Raw genomic sequence first — 17,427 nt, forward strand, 5'->3', positions numbered from 1 at the left:
GTGCTGCAACGTGGCGTTGGTGGCTGGAGCGAGACATGATATCCAAAATGTGTTCAATTGGATTCGGGTCTGGGGAACGGGCGGGCCAGTCCACAGCATCAATGCCTTCGTCTTGCAGGAACTGCTGACACCGTCCAGCCACATGAAGTCTAGCATCGTCTTGCATTAGGAGGAACCCAGGGCCAACCGCACCAGCATATGGTCTCACAAGGGTTCTGAGGATCTCATCTTGGCCCCTAATGGCAGTCAGGCTACCTCTGGCAAGCACATGGAGGGATGAGCTGCACTACCTGAGCCACTTGTGTGGGTTGTAGACGCAGTCTCATGCTACCACTAGAGTGAAAGTACCACTAAAATTGACCAGAACATCAGCCAGAAAGCAGAGGAACAGAAAAGTGGTCTGTGGTCACCATCTACAGAATCACACCTTTATTGGGGATGTCTTGCTATTTGCCTATAATTTCCACCTGTTGTCTGGTCCATTTGCACAACAGCATGCGAAATTGATTGTCAATCAGTGTCGTTTTATAAGTGGATAGTTTGATTTCACAGACGTGTGATTGACTTGGATTTACATTGTGTTGTTTACGTGTTCCCTTTATTGTTTTAGTAGTGTATTTCATTTAATTCACACTCACTTCTTGTAATGTAATTAAATTAATAAATAAATGTATATATACAGACATGTGTGCGTCTGTATGTTTTATTAATTTATGTGATTTAACATCATTAAATGTATGAAGGCCATACCATTCATAGATATGACTAAATGGTTGATTCTTCTGGGGAGGCTGGGTGGAGCATCGAATCCTGTTGGAAAAAGAAAAGTGTACATTGTTATTCAGCACAACAATGTACTGTACAAGGCCAATGTACAATGTATTTTTATTTTAGTAATCCCCATTTCTTCTCTGATCATCTGGCATTTTTTACACTTAATCTTCATGCCTTCAAGGACACAGCAAGGTTATTCAGCATCCTCTAGTCTGTATTAGATTCCCGCAGCCCATTCACCGGTCTGCAGCCACGCTTTTTATAACCTCATCATTCACTTTACTGACAGCTACTAATAAAGGCCACCTTATTCCCTTTTATATGAGGTCTACAGTGTCAACGTGTGGTCACAGAATTGGAAGCTCCCACCTGTGGTGTCTAAATGAAAACAGAGAAACAGCATATATTTTATTTTACTTTATATATATAAAAAAATATTCCTATATCTATATTTATCCCCTTCACAGATGATAAGTGGGTGAAAGCACTGCAACCAAAAGACCTTAAGTATACGCTACATTCATGGCGGTGAGCTACTTGGGGCATATAATGAGATGTCATTCCATCCAGACGTATAAGACGTTTTGTCTTACAAAAACACAAGGCTGACCACACATTTAAACTGGACCAAAACCATGCAATCTAATCGAACAATAGAATAGAATAAACTACCAAATGTAAATGTCTGAATGCATTAAATTCACTATCCCTCCTAAAAACCCACCTAAAAACTGCATTTCTAGCAAATGGTGCATAATAGTTACACAAATTTCTATGATAAACAGACATCATTTTTTATGAGCTGAAGATATAAAGGACATTGTAGAAATTTGCTCCGCAGTAGCATCAGTGCTTGTTTGCACATGCTGTACCTTGTGAGGTCCTGTGAGCGCAGGGACTGCTACAGTCACATTGTTGGGGAGGATTCTTCCACCCACACTCCCTGCCACATAACCTGGGTTCTCAAAATGCTTTCCAGTGTCCTCTATTGCTACAGCAGTGGAAGGAACGTCCTGCAATGACATGAGTGTGTATAATGTTCTTAATATGTACACTACCAGGCCAAAATTTGGACGCAGCAACTCTTTCAACATTCATCAAACATACTTCACTTTCTCCTGCTACAAAAATACTAAATATGTTTCTTTCTGGCTTCTCGAGCATGAGAGCTGTCAGAATCATCCCCATTTATCTTCTCATTTTAAACTTTGTTCATAAAAACGTCGTGTTCCAACATAAAGGGCTGTTGTCTTGTCAACAGACTTACTGTGCCGAGTGTCGCACGATCACCGTCCTTCCAGCTCTGGTCAGGGGTCCCATAAGCAGCTGAACTTTGGGAAAAAATAATCAGACAAACCTAACTTAATTAACTTAATTAATTTCTTCTATTAACACTCAACACCACATGCATGTGTTTAAACACACACACCTCTGAATTTAATCTCCCCCTTTTCTTACCCAAACCAAGGGATGTTGACGTTGATGCTGTGGATGGCTTTCATAAGTTGAGCTTTCATGTGCGCAATGATGATTAGACTGGTCAGGAAAACAGCAACTATCACCGAGACTCCTATGGCAATGGCAACTACAAGGAAGGCGGAAAAAAAACAGAAGAAATGAAACAAAAATCTTTTGCAAATGGTGCCCTGGAGTTTGGGGAGCCAGTCTAGGAACCGTTTGATGGTAACCATGACAACTGCCCTGTCCTCATGGCAAGTAGGTTACCTGAGGTTGCACTTCTCTCACAGAAATCCCCCTCCCACTCTGACGGACACCTGCAAAAAAATATATGTTTTAAATGTTCTTCTACGTATTTCTACAGATTTAAAGCCATGATGTTCACACTCAGGTTCTGGGTACCTTTGTTGTGGCTCTCGTACCTGCACTCTACGCTGTTGTCAGTAAAGTGGCAGGTTCCTCCATTCTGACATAGGCAGGGAGGGGTTGTCGTTGGGGGAGAGTCAAAACCTGTGTGATGTTAAAAGTAGTGTTGTAGTTTTTTGTGGATTCGGTCTCGACAATAAGCAAAAACTTTGCATCCTCACAGAACAGTATTATTATCTATTACGTCCCTAAATTCAAATTCAACCAGTCAGAAGCATCTTTTTTTTTTATTCTCGCGGAGGGGCTCTGTGTTTCTTGTCATCAGAGTATGAGGAAAAAATGCAAAAAAATTAAATAGTTTCTGTACCACTTGAGCCTGTGGGCACAAGTATAGGACAGTTATTTAATATTTCTAAAGCTTTTATAAAACAGCCCCCCAAAACTCTTGGGTCACTGCTTGTTATGTAGGTATTCATACAAATTACTTTTCACTAGAATGCTTCGATACACCCATTAATACACACCAAAAAGATTTAACTTGTCATATGAATCAATGTGCCAAATATAATTAGGTCACTTTGAGAAGTACTTTGAGAAGACATTTTCCTTGTCCTTGTAATCGTTCCTGGATGAAGTCAATAACGTGACCAAAGTCTGTGCAGACCTTTTGAAGGCTGAGCCTTTCCTTCCTATCCTTCATGGGCAGAAAATGAGTCCGGGTGATTAGAATCCTGCGTCTATGTGCAAGAGCAGCAATAATTGCGTTGTATGCATCACATCTGAGTTGGCTCCACCCCCAAGAAAAGCCCCTCGGCAGTGACTTGGTCTTGATACCCGCCGTTCTCTGCAATGTCTTTGTCTCGGTTTAGGCCGTATCGCTCATATATGATTTTATTAACTGCACCAGCACAAAGAGCACTATATTAAATATAATAGATATTGCACTTAGGCCTTGCTTGATAGTGTAAAGTCAAGTGTGTACTATAGATCTGGTTATCCGTATCCTGATAATTTATGGCATAGTCATTAGAAATGTGAGCTCAATACAATACCCATTAATACATACAATACACGTTAATTACATGTACACTTTTGGGGCATACGTTAATCAAACAACATATAGTTGCATACTTTTCATTCTATGTCTGTTCCGCCCTTGGCTTATGTCTGTGTGCAGATCAGTACTGAAATATCGATACTTTTGATACCAGATATTTATTTTCTAGAACTGATTCCCAAAAATAATAAATTGATATTTTACTAAATTGGGGTAAATGTGTAGATTAACAGGAAAACAGTGTAAAGTAACTATATTTTTTATATCAGGATCATCTAAATGATGTCCAGTTGATAGGAGCTACGTCTTCTTCCACCTGTCATAGTCATATGCGAAATAATATACACAGTCATATAAAACTGTATAAATGCACAAGTGTTGCAGCGTGCGGCTGCACTTCACTCACTCAGGTGACAACAATGGCTGAGCAAATGTCATCAACAGCCAAGATGACATTTGTGACACATGCAGTAAGACAGTGAAGTGCTATGACAACACCTCAGTGTGAATCATGATATGAGTTTATGACGAGGCAACCTGAGACAGGAGAGACAGGTGCATTGTATTAATTGTGAAGTTATAATTTGAAATATCATAATTTTTATATTCCAACTTTTGTATAAAGTATTGGCATTGGATCAGTATCCTTGATAGCAACTTGAATTTTACTTGGTGTCACGACTACGGACTTACGGGGGAAGGAAGCGCAGAGGTTTGAAAATGCCAGCGACCCCGAACGGGCGAAAACTTCCGGCATTTATGGGGCGTCAGGATTGCATTCCGGTGTGGAGCCCAGCTGCAGGCAATCCTGACAGAGCCCCCCCTCCAAGGGCTACGTCCTCGGAGCCCCAACAGTACCATCAGTGGAGGCGGCGGGGCGGACGGCGGCAACCACAGGGCTCCTGCCCTGCTGTATCCTCCCCTTGGAGGACCCGGTCCTTCGGGCTGGCTCCCCGGCGTGGTCAGGCGTGGCGGCCCCGGTCCCTCGGGCTGGCCCCCCGGCGTGGTCAGGCGTGGCGGCCCCGGTCCCTCGGGCTGGCCCCCCGGCGTGGTCAGGCGTGGCGGCCCCGGTCCCTCGGGCTGGCTCCCCGGCGGGGTCAGGCATGGCGGCCCCGGACCCTCGGCCTGGCTCCCCGGCGTGGTCCCGCATGGCGGCCCCGGACCCTCGGCCTGGCTCCCCGGCGTGGTCCCGCATGACTGCCCCGGACCCTCGGCCTGGCTCCCCGGCGTGGTCCCGCATGACTGCCCCGGACCCTCGGCCTGGCTCCCCGGCGTGGTCCCGCATGGCGGCCCCGGACCCTCGGCCTGGCTCCCCGGCGTGGTCCCGCATGGCGGCCCCGGACCCCCGTACCTGCACACAATAATCAGGGCCGATCCATCTGGGTACGTGTGGGCCCTGTCTCCACATGTCCCCTCTGACACGTCTAGTGTCACCCCCTGCACCGCGCAGGGAGATTGTCCCGGAGCCTCCGGCAACTGTTCCAGGCACCCCAGGCTGGTGCCTTCTGGGACTATGCAGCCCCTCTCGCTGCACGGCCCTGGTGCCAAGGGGGGGGCATTGCCAGACCATCCGGCTAGCCCCTTCTGCGTCCGTTGGGACAAGCAGGCCCTCTTCCTGCCTGTCCCAGCTGGGTCCCCATGCCTACCCAGGGGCTCTATGGCGCTCCACCCCTCTGGAGGCAGACGCAGGCCCATGCCTGGCCCGCCCTCCTCACTGGCTACCGGAGGACCCAGCTCCATCGCTTCCCCACCTCCCCTCCCCTCAGGAGGAGTCCCCAACCCGAACTGCACCCCCCCAAAAAATTCTTTGGGGGAGCACCCCCCCCGGCTGGACTTAGGGGTACCTTGGGGCTTGTCCTCCTCGCCTTGGACCAGCACATTCGGGTCAGGAACCTCCTCCCTGGGGTTCGGCTCCGCGGCTGGGTCGCCATCTGGTGGACACAAAGAGGGGAAGTGGGGGCGACATACGGACACATATGCCACACAGACACACACAGACAGAGACAGACAGAAGAGAGGGTCGTCTGGCTCCCTCTCTGGGCTCTCCGGGACCTCCTCAGGGGGCACAGCCAGGATCTCGGGAGGAGCGACCTTCTCGTCGCCCACCAGTGCTGGGTCTTCTTGCCCCGGATCCTGACTGGCACTGGATGTGGTGGAGGGGCAGAGTTCGATCCCTGGCTCAGGCCGATCAAACTCCGCCCTCAGTCTCTGTTGGAAGTCCCGAAAACTCCTGTCTGTCTCTCCCTGCTGCCAGAGGGTTGTGCTCCAGCCCCATGCTGATCCAGTCAGACACGTGAGGATGGTAGTGATCTCGTCTGTGTCTGCTGCCCCACTGAAGGGTCCCGGGACAATTGGGCGGTCCCACACTGGGCTGGGCACGTCGCTGGAGATGGTGGAAGGTGTGTGTGGTGTGGAGGGGGGTGGACGTCTTCTCCAGCAGGTGTGGGCGCTGGTGCTGCGCTGCCATTTTGCTGGGGAACGTCCGGGCAGAGGGAAGGCGGGTCGGCGACTGGAGCAGGAATGGAGGATTCCCTGCGAGGCAGTCCCGGCAGCGCAGTTGCTGGCTGGCGACCTCCCGTCGCCCTCTTCCACCAGCTTTCCTCACACTGCTGGGAGGGACGTGGGTCTCCACGGACCTCGTGACGCTCCTGGATGGGCGCGATGGGCGGAGCCATCCCGGCACCGACTGCCCAAACGGCGTCATCCTGGTCGTCGTCCGTGTCCACCTCGTACCCCTGGAAGTCACATGGGTCATCACGGACGCCGCGATGATCTCGGACGCGCACGCTGGGCGGAGCCATCCCGGCACCGACCGCCCACCGAAAATCCACGTCATCATCGCTTTCGTCATCCGTGTCCTCCCACCGGTGACTCCGAGGGTCGTCCACCCTGCGGACATCCTGGACCCATGGCGCGATAAGCTCCCATGGGCAGTACTCTGGCCATTCGGGCTGGAGGCTGCCCACCTCCTCGCTGTAGGAACGCCGCCGTTGTTGTTGTTGCCGCTTCTCACCCCCCTGGAAGTGACGTGGGTCCCCACGGACCTTGCGACGATCGCAGACTGGCGCGATGGGCGGAGCCCAACTCTCGTCTCCCGTGCTCTCGTCGTCGTCCGTGTCGTCCCAGTCCACGGGGAGCCTGGCCAGCAGAGCGCAGAGTTCTTGGCTCGACATGGCGAAGATCGTGGGGGTCGCATCTTCTGCGCTCGCTGCCCACGTCACTTCCTCGCTGCTGCCGACGCCAACGTCCTCGCTCCGCCCACTCACCCGCCGACGTTGTCGCTTCCGGGTTTCGCGGAGTTTCCCGGGGGTGACGTCATCACGCGGCGCCGCGTACCACGGCTTCTCGGGGAGAAAACGCTCCACCAGAACGGGCGGCGCGTCTCTCCCCTGGCGTCCGCGTTCGCCGCGCCGGGCTGCGTCCTTCGCGGCGTTTCTTCTCCTCTGCTTTCCACCTCTGCGCTTTTGGGTGGGTCGCTGGCATTCTGTCACGACTACGGACTTACGGGGGAAGGAAGCGCAGAGGTCTGACATGTTGGGAAGGGGATTTTATTAACAAATAAACAATAAAGAAACACAAATAAAGACTGGCGCGGTGGCCGAAAACGATTTAACTTAAATAAGGAACTGAAACTAACCCGTAGGCGTGTGGCGATTGCCAGAACTCAAATTACGAACAGTGTTACCAACTAAAGTTCACGAAAATGCCAGCGACCCCGAACGGGCGAAAACTTCCGGCATTTATGGGGCGTCAGGATTGCATTCCGGTGTGGAGCCCAGCTGCAGGCAATCCTGACACTTGGTATCGAATCAGAAAGGAAATCAGTGATTTTGCACATCATTAGCCTGTTTAGGTCATGGTAAAGGCCCTTGTAGTAGAACAGCATGAAAATGTGTGCATGGCTGATTCTAGCCTTCTCTTTTTAGTTGTGTACTGTGGTGATCATGCATCAAGTCTATCACCTCTATATGCATAAACACCAGATTGCATTTTATCAGTGTGTAAAATATACACACTTCTCATCTCAAAAAGTAGTTCTAATTAATATGAATTAATGTATTAACATTGCTGCTCTAAGGACTGAAAAAGGTAAAAACAAGAAGAATTTTCACTCATTACATATACAAAACCTTCCATACAAGCCGTACATACATGTTCTGTTGCAATGCTGTTTAATCAGAATTACTTTAGATTGATAAATTGCAACCAATTAAGGCAAAACCGTTTTTCGTTAACGGACATTATTACATACCTTGAGTTAGATGAGTTACATGAAAAGAATGTATTACTGACAAAATATGTACCGGTAGGTCCATTATTGGGGGTTCCTCTTCGTAATTTGTCAGAAAGTCTGGAACTCTATCACTGAACTGAAGCACTAACACCTATAAAGGGACAAGATTGGCTCTTATTGACACAAAGTGCAGTTTTTATGATTTGGCATATCATGTGACCTTCATTTAATATTAACTTTTTATGGTTAACATTTTAACTTGTTATGCACTACTGAGTAGATGGCGACATATTACACCTTAATGTTTTAAAATTGTAAAATTACTTAAACACGTTATTGATACATAAACAGATAATGAGGGAGTTCATGTCACCCCATCCATTTTTTTGACCCTGAAGGTCAGCTTTTGTTTCTCCAATGAACAAGTGATCCTAGACACTAATTATGTCCCAGTGGTCTTCTGGTCAGATTTGTTTGAGTTTACAGAGACAGCCACATGGGACCCATTTGGAAAATGTTTTTAAGTTTGGAAGCGTCTCAAGGGTCTCCTGTTTTTTCGTTACATGACCAAATGCAGAAAACCTAAGAGTAAACAAGAAGAAGCAATGTTAGTTCAGGTACGTCATTACCGTAGTTGACTTATAACCACTCTAAATTTAATTTCACCATGACCCATGGGTAGGCACATGGGTAAAATAGCATGTGAAGGCACAATTAAGATTTGGGGGTGTTATACTGGCTTGTCTTCCTTGTTTTTGAAATAGGATGACAAACTGAGGGGGGGGGGGGTCAGTTTAGCCAACACATCTCCTGTGAATAGTAATACTAATGATCATGCGGCTTAACAAACTCCCAGAGGCCATGAGGCCCTGCAAGTCCAGGGTTTCCCCAAACCTTCTCCTCGAGGAACACCTGCCAGAATGTTTCCATTCCAACTCACACCAGGTACACCCTGTCACACTCATTAATAAGCTATAAAGAGACCATATTAAGTCATATTAAAGTCAGTTGGGAATGAAAAAATTTTAAGGTTGGGAAACATGGAGTGAATTCATATAGGATGGCTTTTACTTTCAGAGGATATTTGTTTCAAATTCTTATGTGAAATAAAACCAAACCAAACCAAATGTATTTGCTTAATATATGCTTGAATCAGTATATATATCATATATGGTGCTATGCAAAACAGAATAGAAATCTAAACCAAATCAATATTTTGTGTGACCACCGTTTGCCTTCAAAACAGCATGCATTCTTCTATGTACGCTTGCGCACAGTTTTTGAAGGAACTCTGCTGGCAGATCGTTTGTTCCAAACATGTTGGAGAACTATCCTGAGATCTTTTGTTCCTGTAGGCTTCGTCAAATCTTTCTGTTCAGATCACCACTTTCTTACAAGGGCAACAGAGAGACCATCAATTGTGACAAATATCATTGCCCGGCCATGAATTATTAATCACAGCAATGTTCCGTGATTGTGATCTATTAACCTGTGGTCACAGGAATCAATAAACTGTGGCCACCATGTCTTATCACATTCCCACACGTTAAGAACCGATACCCCCACAACCTATCTCACAGGCAAGCAATGACATATTTCTTACCAAATTCAAAGTGTTCGCTTTTCAGTCTACATGTACCAGTAAATATGTGGCAGAGCCAGGACATTTATATGTGCAGAGCCAGGACATTTATATGTGCCCCATTTATATTGGGGCAGTGGTGGCCTAGTGGTTAAGGAAGTGGCCCCGTAATCAAAAGGTTGCCGGTCCTGATCCGCCAAGGTGCCAATGAGGTGACACTGAGCAAAGCACCGTCCCCACACACTGCTCCCCGGGTGCCTGTCATGGCTGCCCACTGCTCACCAAGGGTGATGGGTTAAATGCAGAGGACAAATTTCACTGTGTGCACCGTGTGCTGTGCTGCTGTGTATCACAATCACTTCACTTTATTATTTATTATTTACTGTGGAATGCGCAAGATGGATCTGTGATCACTTTGGGATGGCATACGTACAAATACATTTTTAATTAACCACATGATCAACCATTGAAGGTTAAAAATCTGCTGTGGCTGTTGACCCCAGCAAACGTGAAGTGTGTGTTGCGTGGCTGGGACTGGAGTCTAATTCGTGCAGAACCGCTAGTTCCATATAGCAGCTTCCTTGCACACAAAGTGGAGAAGCTCTTTGGTGGTGTCTTCCCCTGGTTTCGTAAACTTGCTGTTCAAGACTGTACGGTTTGCGTTGCCAGTATGGGAACCACAAAACACATTCACACGTGGAGCAACTGCTGTATCTGTTTGACCAAGACCAAAGGCCCGACCCCTTCCATATTTCTGATTGGCTGAATGGCTAGTGGGCCTATTGTTGATTTGCTTGAGAATGAGAGCTGCGCCTCCCAGATCTAGCGTAGATCACTGGGCGAAGCTGATTTATGTAAATATTTATTTATTTTGCAGCCATATTGCTATGCCGGCATGGCACTTGAATGCGATCAGCCCTGCGTATCATATTTGAGACATATTTCTGAGACCATTGCATTACCATAAGATATAAGGTAGATGATGAAGTGTAAGATAGTGTAAGAATTGGTGATGGTGAGCATGATGATAAGGGCCAAATAAAAACTAAAGATCCAAAGATCTAAAAATCTGTCCACTATTCTTTGGTTCAGGCATTAAAGGGTTAATGATTTTCGTCAGACCAATGCAAGCAATATGAGATCTACGACTCAAATTTTCTTCGACCCGCAGACCCAGCCAAGGCTGGCCATATGTCAAACAGGTATGGCTGTGATGCGGTGCTTGGGGTGGCCAACAGGGTGGCCAACACAGTGGCCAGGATTAAGCTTGAGTTCGCCACAGCCAACCTCAGCTAACCCACAGCTCTGCCACTTGTTGGAGAATATTCAAAATGCTTGCATTTCATATACACTTTCATCATTACAGTGTTAGAGGACCACTAAGACATATATAAAAGCAAAAAAAAAAATCATAATTTTTGCAGTCATGTCAAATATTTACATTCTGAAATAATTTAATTCTGTCGTCTTGTTTATGGTGTGATTCATGTCCATTTTGCATTATTGTATTTTTCCTTAAAGTTAAAGTTAACTCATAACCTCCAAGGATGTGAGTTTGAAACCCGGCTCAGAACTCGTGTGTGTGGAGGTTGCATGCTCTCCCCGAGTTGCTGCGGTTTTGCTAGACATACAGCATAAACTTTGGACTAACTGACTGCAACAGAGGCCTGTTGTTACTCGGTGGTCCCTTATATTGCTTTGTCTGTCTCTGTTTATTTTGTCTATTCTGTCTCTGTCTCTTTGTCTATTTTGAGGTATAGAAAGATTTATATACTTCCCATATAAATGATTTAAAGCCGCAGCTACTCCAAACCTATTCATTATCATGGATCAACAGTATAGTATATAGGCTATTGTTCCTTCAGTTTTCTTCATATTTGTTTTATGGGCATATGTGGCCTAAATCAGTTTATACTTACAGTCCATTTTAAAAGGTAGGGAAAATAATATCAAAATAATATGTTTGTGAAAGGTTCTTATCATCATGAAAAGTAGGTTCTTATTATTTAAGATATAGATGTATTACGATGATTTTATATTATTATATGCAGATTACATTTATGAGGGTATCTTAGTCAAGTCCAAACCATTTTGTACATAAACTCATATACAGCCAAAAATGACATTAGAAATCAACATATATGCTTATATTTGTCAAATAATGCATAAATTGTACATTTAACAAATTTAGAGCAGCAGCACAGTTAGACATGGTGTCCATTTTAAAATAAAAAATGAGTCATTAATTAAAGTTTTAAATATATTAACAAATTATATATTTATAATCAATCACAATATTTTAAGGAAAAATATGAATTATTTGCAGTTATCACCAAATTATTCAAAATGAGCTGCAGTCATAAAAATACACTTCCTGTAATAAATCAGACAGTACATATGCATTTTAGTTTAGTTAGGCTTCAGACAGGTGTTTTTTTATCTCAAAAATTACAATGGCTTTTTGAACACAGTGTTGGCAAATCTACAATACAATGCAAAAAGGGAAGGTCAATATTAACACATTTTTACTATTTACATTTGAATAATTTGTCATATTTTCTGTTTATGGCATTCTTTATATTTTGTGTTCTGGCTCCATAGATGATAGGGTTTAAGAATGGAGGCAGTATAAGGAAATAGAGAGATAACATCACACGGACTGGGTATGGGACGTAGCTCATGTCAAATCTGCTTTGGTAAATTTCGAATGAAGAACCAGTGAAGAAGTTAAATATTACCACCATGTGTGGTAAACAAGTATTCAGCACTTTTGATTGTTTAGTTCTTGGTAACGTGAGACATATTGAAATGATTTTTATATATGAATAAAGAATAAAGAAAAATGGAAGCACGAGAAACAGGAAAACTAGGGTCAAATTGAAACTGCTTATAGCATACATGTTGGAACAGGACAGTTTTAACACAGAGTAGTTATCACAATAAACTTTTTCAATTATCCTTCCACAGATCGGCAGCTTTGCAGTGATGGAAATCGTAATGCTGCATCGGCAAAAGGGAATCAGCCAAGTCAATGCGATCAACACAATGACTTTTGAAGTACTCATGAACTTTTCATAGTAAAGTGGAAAGCATACAGAGATGTAGCGGTCATAGGCCATCACCACCAAGTTGGTGATCTCACATCCGCAATATGTATTCACATAGAAAATCTGCACCAGGCATGCAAACCAGGGCATGTCGTATGACTTTGTGAAGATATTGTGGAGTAAAAAAGGCACAAAACTGGAGCTTCCGTACAAGTTGATGCAGGACAGGTTACAAATGAAAATATACATTGGCTTGTGTAAAGATTTATCAGCACATATGACATAAATGATTATTGAGTTGGCAATGATAGTAACAGGATAAAATAAAGCCAGCACGGCTGCATATATAAACCTCTGCTGGTACATTCCTCTGTAGCCATCCAGTGTAAAAGATATATTCATATTCATGGTAGATGTTTTCCTGAAAAATGAGAAAAAATACATCAATGTACCATCAATGCCATACAGTTCAAAATACATTTCAAAACATGCCAAATATTACAACAAAGTGCTCTTTTTACCACTGAGTTACCTGATGAAGAAACTCTTTGAATGACTGAACAAACAGATGCAGATTCACCTATTTATATATACACTAGTGACATATGTGTGTCGTCACTAGACCCAGCCCACACCCTCAGAGACAGATTTCCCCCCCCACATTGGCTTGGTGTTTAAAAGATTGGGTCACATCTATAAAAAAGTAACATGAATACATCATCAGAAGATACATGCTTTTACAATGTGGGATTGCTCACTTTGATGCTCCAGTTTATCAATAGAGAAGAGAAAAATTATTAGTACTATCAACAATACTCTAATAATAAACTATACTAATTAACATATATTTAACAGGCCTAATACAGTAGTAAATGTACACTGCAGTTTTTATGTAATACACACACACACACACACACACACATATATATATATATATACATACATATATACACACACACACACAACTCACAATAGGTTATTGCAACTTATTTTGAGTAGTGTATATCCTATTTGCTCTGAATTTTAAATAAATAAAAGTTCCATTACTAATTAGTAATACATTACTAATAATATATGAGAAAAAAAAACACTATTTTCATTATTTTAATATTTATTACCCCAAAAATTTAGACAATAACAGGGATAGCACCAAATAACAAAAATTGACAATGTCAGTAGCGGGTGTTTCCACCATTTGCCGCAATGACAGCTTGACAGCGACGTCTCATACTCCTCACTAGGCCTCATGATGTTGTTCTGAGGCAATGCGTTCCACTCTTCCACAAGTGCTACACACTAGGGGTGGGACGATACAGGTAACTCAAGAATAAATTCTGTGGCGATATGTGGCCCACGTGGCATATATCACGATATATGCCACTTAAAAAAAGAAAAATAAGGAATAAGGAAATAATAAGGAAATCATATGCATTTATTAATGCCAATATTTTCAACATTGTGCAAGGAAATATGCATTTGCATAATAACACACTGCCTCTTAAATGTAAACACTGTACAACTAGACAGATAAACGTGCATGAACATTAAAAACAACATGAACATGAATTAACATGCATAAACCATGATACTGAAACATCAATAGTAAGTTACTGTAAAGTGCTTTCCGTCAACTGTCTCGTAAAACCCGAAGTGCCTCGACACTTTAGAGTGGAAACTAGCGGGTGGGTCTTTGATTTGTTTGGGCCTGTCAGAATGACAGACCATTTACTACAATCTGACATATGCGATGAGTCGGTGCCACCAACCTGGAAAACAGGGAAAAAGGCAAAAAAGGACATGTCTTACATTCAAGGCTGCCATGATAAGACCGTGAAACGCACAGACCTTCGGCCTGACCTCTCCGCACAAAACGACATATTGGTTGCTGCACAAATCATGACCAAACAATTAAAAGTGTGAAAAACTTTGGTTTCTTAGAATTTGCGATGACACGGTTCACAGCACAGACACGACTTTCATGTTTTGACATATGGCTTGGCTCGGCCGGATTTACGGTCTGCGCGCAATTCCCCAAAAAGCGTTTTCGGAACGCGTTTATTACCCTGGTCCAAAATTGAACTTTTGGGGACTTTGTGTCCAGACGGTTTCACATACAAAAAAGTTGTTAATGTTGTCTCGTATATCTCATTCAGACCGACGTTTTGATATATGGTTTGTCTCTGTCTGATTTACGGATCATGCACAATTTTGGAAAAACAAAAAAGTGTCAATGGGTAACAAAAAAATTATTTATTATTTCAGCCTTTTTTCGACATGTAATGCGGGTCGTACCGAAGCACGCACACTGGCGTGCTACATATCAAAAATTAGTACTTTATTGTGTGAGGTGTGCTATTACTTTTACAAGCGATCGGACTGGGCGTGGCCGAGCTATTAACGATCAAACAGGGTCATTTCCCATTGAAATGTATTGAATGCTAATTTTAGCTTTGGTAGCATTGGTAAAATGGGGCCCCTTTTAAGTGGTACTGCTACTGTGTCATTGCCAGCAAAGGGGGTCCTACAAGGGGTACTGATACAGCAGCAGCGCCAGCACTGTGATTCAATGGAATCTCAAACCAGCAGCTTCAATAGGATTCCAATCAGTCACATTAAGACCCCCGGTCCGCTTAATTAGGGACGACCTGTCCTTTAGCCACTTTATTAGGGACGCCCTGTCCTTCGGCCATTTCATAAGGGATGCCCTGTCCTTCGGCCACTTTATTAGGGACGACCTGTCCTTTAACCGCTTTATTAGGGACGACCTATCCTTCTGCCATTTCATAAGGGACGCCCTGTCCTACAGCCACTTTAGTAGGGACGCCCGGTCCTTCGGTCACTTTAGTAGGGACGCCCTGTCCTACAGTCACTTTAGTAGGGACGCCCTGTCCTACAGTCACTTTAGTAGGGACGCCCTGTCCTACAGTCACTTTAGTAGGGACGCCCTGTCCTACAGCCACTTTTTTAGGGACGCCCTGTCCTACAGCCACTTTTTTAGGGACGCCCGGTCCTTCGGTCACTTTAGTAGGGACACCCTGTCCTTCGGTAACTTTATTAGGGACGCCCTGTCCTTCGGTAACTTTATTAGGGACGCCCTCTCCTACAGCCACTTTATTAGGGACGCCCTCTCCTACAGCCACTTTATTAGGGACGCCCTCTCCTACAGCCACTTTATTAGGGACGCCCGGTCCTTCGGTCACTTTAGTAGGGACGCCCGGTCCTTCGGTCACTTTAGTAGGGACACCCTGTCCTTCGGTAACTTTATTAGGGACGCCCTGTCCTTCAGCCACTTTATTAGGGACGCCCTCTCCTACAGCCACTTTATTAGGGACGCCCGGTTCTTCGACCACTTTAGTAGGGACGCCCGGTCCTTCGGCCACTTTAGTAGGGACGCCCAGTCCTTCGGTCACTTTATTAGGGACGCCCTGTCTTTCGGCCACTTTATTAAGGAGACTTTGCCCTTCGCCCACTTTATTAGGGACGCCCTGTCCTTTGGCCACTAACATGCAAGCCTTGAGCTAACATGCTAATTTTTTTGGACATTGTCCAAACGTCACCTAATTTAACATGACGGCTCTTGGCCACGCCCTGTTAGCATTTTTGATGTTAGCATGCTAGCATTAGCATGCTAACATGCTAATTTAAAACATACTCTAAACGTCACCAAATTTAACGTGACACATCTTGGACACGCCCTCTTAGCGTTTTTGATGTTAGCACGCTAGCATTAGCATGCTAACCTGCTAATTTTTTTGGACATTGTCCAAACGTCACCTAATTTAACATGACGGCTCTTGGCCACGCCCTGTTAGCATTTTTGATGTTAGCATGCTAGCATTAGCATGCTAACATGCTAATTTTTAAACATACTCTAAACGTCACCAAATTTAACGTGACACATCTTGGACACGCCCTCTTAGCGTTTTTGATGTTAGCACGCTAGCATTAGCATGCTAACCTGCTAATTTTTAAACATGCTCCAAACATCACTAAATTTAAAGTGACGCATCTTGGCCACACCCTGTTAGCATTTTTGATGTTAGCATGCTAGCATTAGCATGCTAACATGCAAATTTTTAAACATGCTCCAAACATCACCAAATTTACATTGATGCATCTTGGCCACACACTGTTAGCATTTTTGATGTTAACATGCTACCAATAACATGCTATCTTTTCAACATGTTCTAAACGTCAACAAATTTCACGTCACTGCCTGCTCTATCGGATAATAACACCGCCTGATTTCACAGCTGTGACCAGCTCAGGAGGTTATGTTCGCGCTCCTACGAAAAACACCCGGACAGGCCCATCAAAATTTCCTCTGGAATTTTGGTTTCTAGTTGTTGTTGTTTTTTCGCCATTCTCTGCGATTCTTCTTTGCTGCTACATGTCTGCCTGGTTTGTCTAGTCTGTCAGCGCACATTGTCATGTTTTAGTTTTGTGTGTTATTCCTTTTGCACACTCTTTTTGCACACTGTGAATCTCCAAAGCTTTGCAATCTCATCTTTCTGTGTACTTGTATATAGTTAGATGACAATAAAGTGGACTTTGACTTGATATGACTTTTACAAGGACACTGGAATGTAGAAACAACGCACGTAGTACCACGTGCATCGTGGTGCACTACATAAAGCAAGCAAAGACACTATAGACCTGCTATTTTTTAAAGACGTAGTTGTAAACACAAAAAAACATTTCTCGTGCAGTCTTTCGGGAACTATGCACTTTGTTATACAGTCATGTCTCAATCAGATTTCAATGACTTTTCTATCATCCATGTTTATTTCGTATTCCAAAACTTTTCAAGGCCATGAAAATTCTCTTTTCAAATTCCATAACTTGTCTAGGTTTTTCATGACCGTTGGAACCGTGAAACATGCTGACAGGTTATCAGTTTTCAATATCT

The 17,427-nt window shown here is 44.2% G+C and overlaps 1 protein-coding gene across 1 annotated transcript; it reads right to left on the reverse strand.

Moving 5' to 3' along the window:
• Positions 1 to 1,110: 1,110 nt before the first annotated feature.
• LOC114768114 (olfactory receptor 142-like) lies at positions 1,111 to 12,960 on the reverse strand. The gene is made up of 5 exons (XM_028960237.1): positions 12,008 to 12,960; positions 2,233 to 2,359; positions 2,042 to 2,105; positions 1,647 to 1,787; positions 1,111 to 1,152 (listed from the first exon to the last, which is right to left on the reverse strand). The coding sequence occupies exons 1-5, from the start codon at positions 12,924 to 12,926 to the stop codon at positions 1,111 to 1,113; spliced, it is 1,293 nt and encodes a 430-aa protein (XP_028816070.1). The 5' UTR covers positions 12,927 to 12,960.
• Positions 12,961 to 17,427: the final 4,467 nt, after the last annotated feature.

The sequence above is a fragment of the Denticeps clupeoides genome, chromosome 2 (assembly GCF_900700375.1).
Source record: "Denticeps clupeoides chromosome 2, fDenClu1.1, whole genome shotgun sequence".
Lineage (NCBI taxonomy): Eukaryota > Metazoa > Chordata > Actinopteri > Clupeiformes > Denticipitidae > Denticeps > Denticeps clupeoides.

What these genes read in the sequence shown, in the direction of transcription:
- LOC114768114 (XM_028960237.1), bottom strand. Translation starts at nt 12,926, where the DNA reads ATGAATATGAATATATCTTTTACACTGGATGGCTACAGAGGAATGTAC. An exon ending in ATATGACAAATTATTCAAAT is followed by an intron (nt 2,360 to 12,007) that starts GTAAATAGTAAA and finishes CCTTCCTTGTAG; the next exon opens with TTGCCATTGCCATAGGAGTC. An exon ending in ATCGTGCGACACTCGGCACA is followed by an intron (nt 1,788 to 2,041) that starts GTAAGTCTGTTG and finishes ATGTCATTGCAG; the next exon opens with GACGTTCCTTCCACTGCTGT.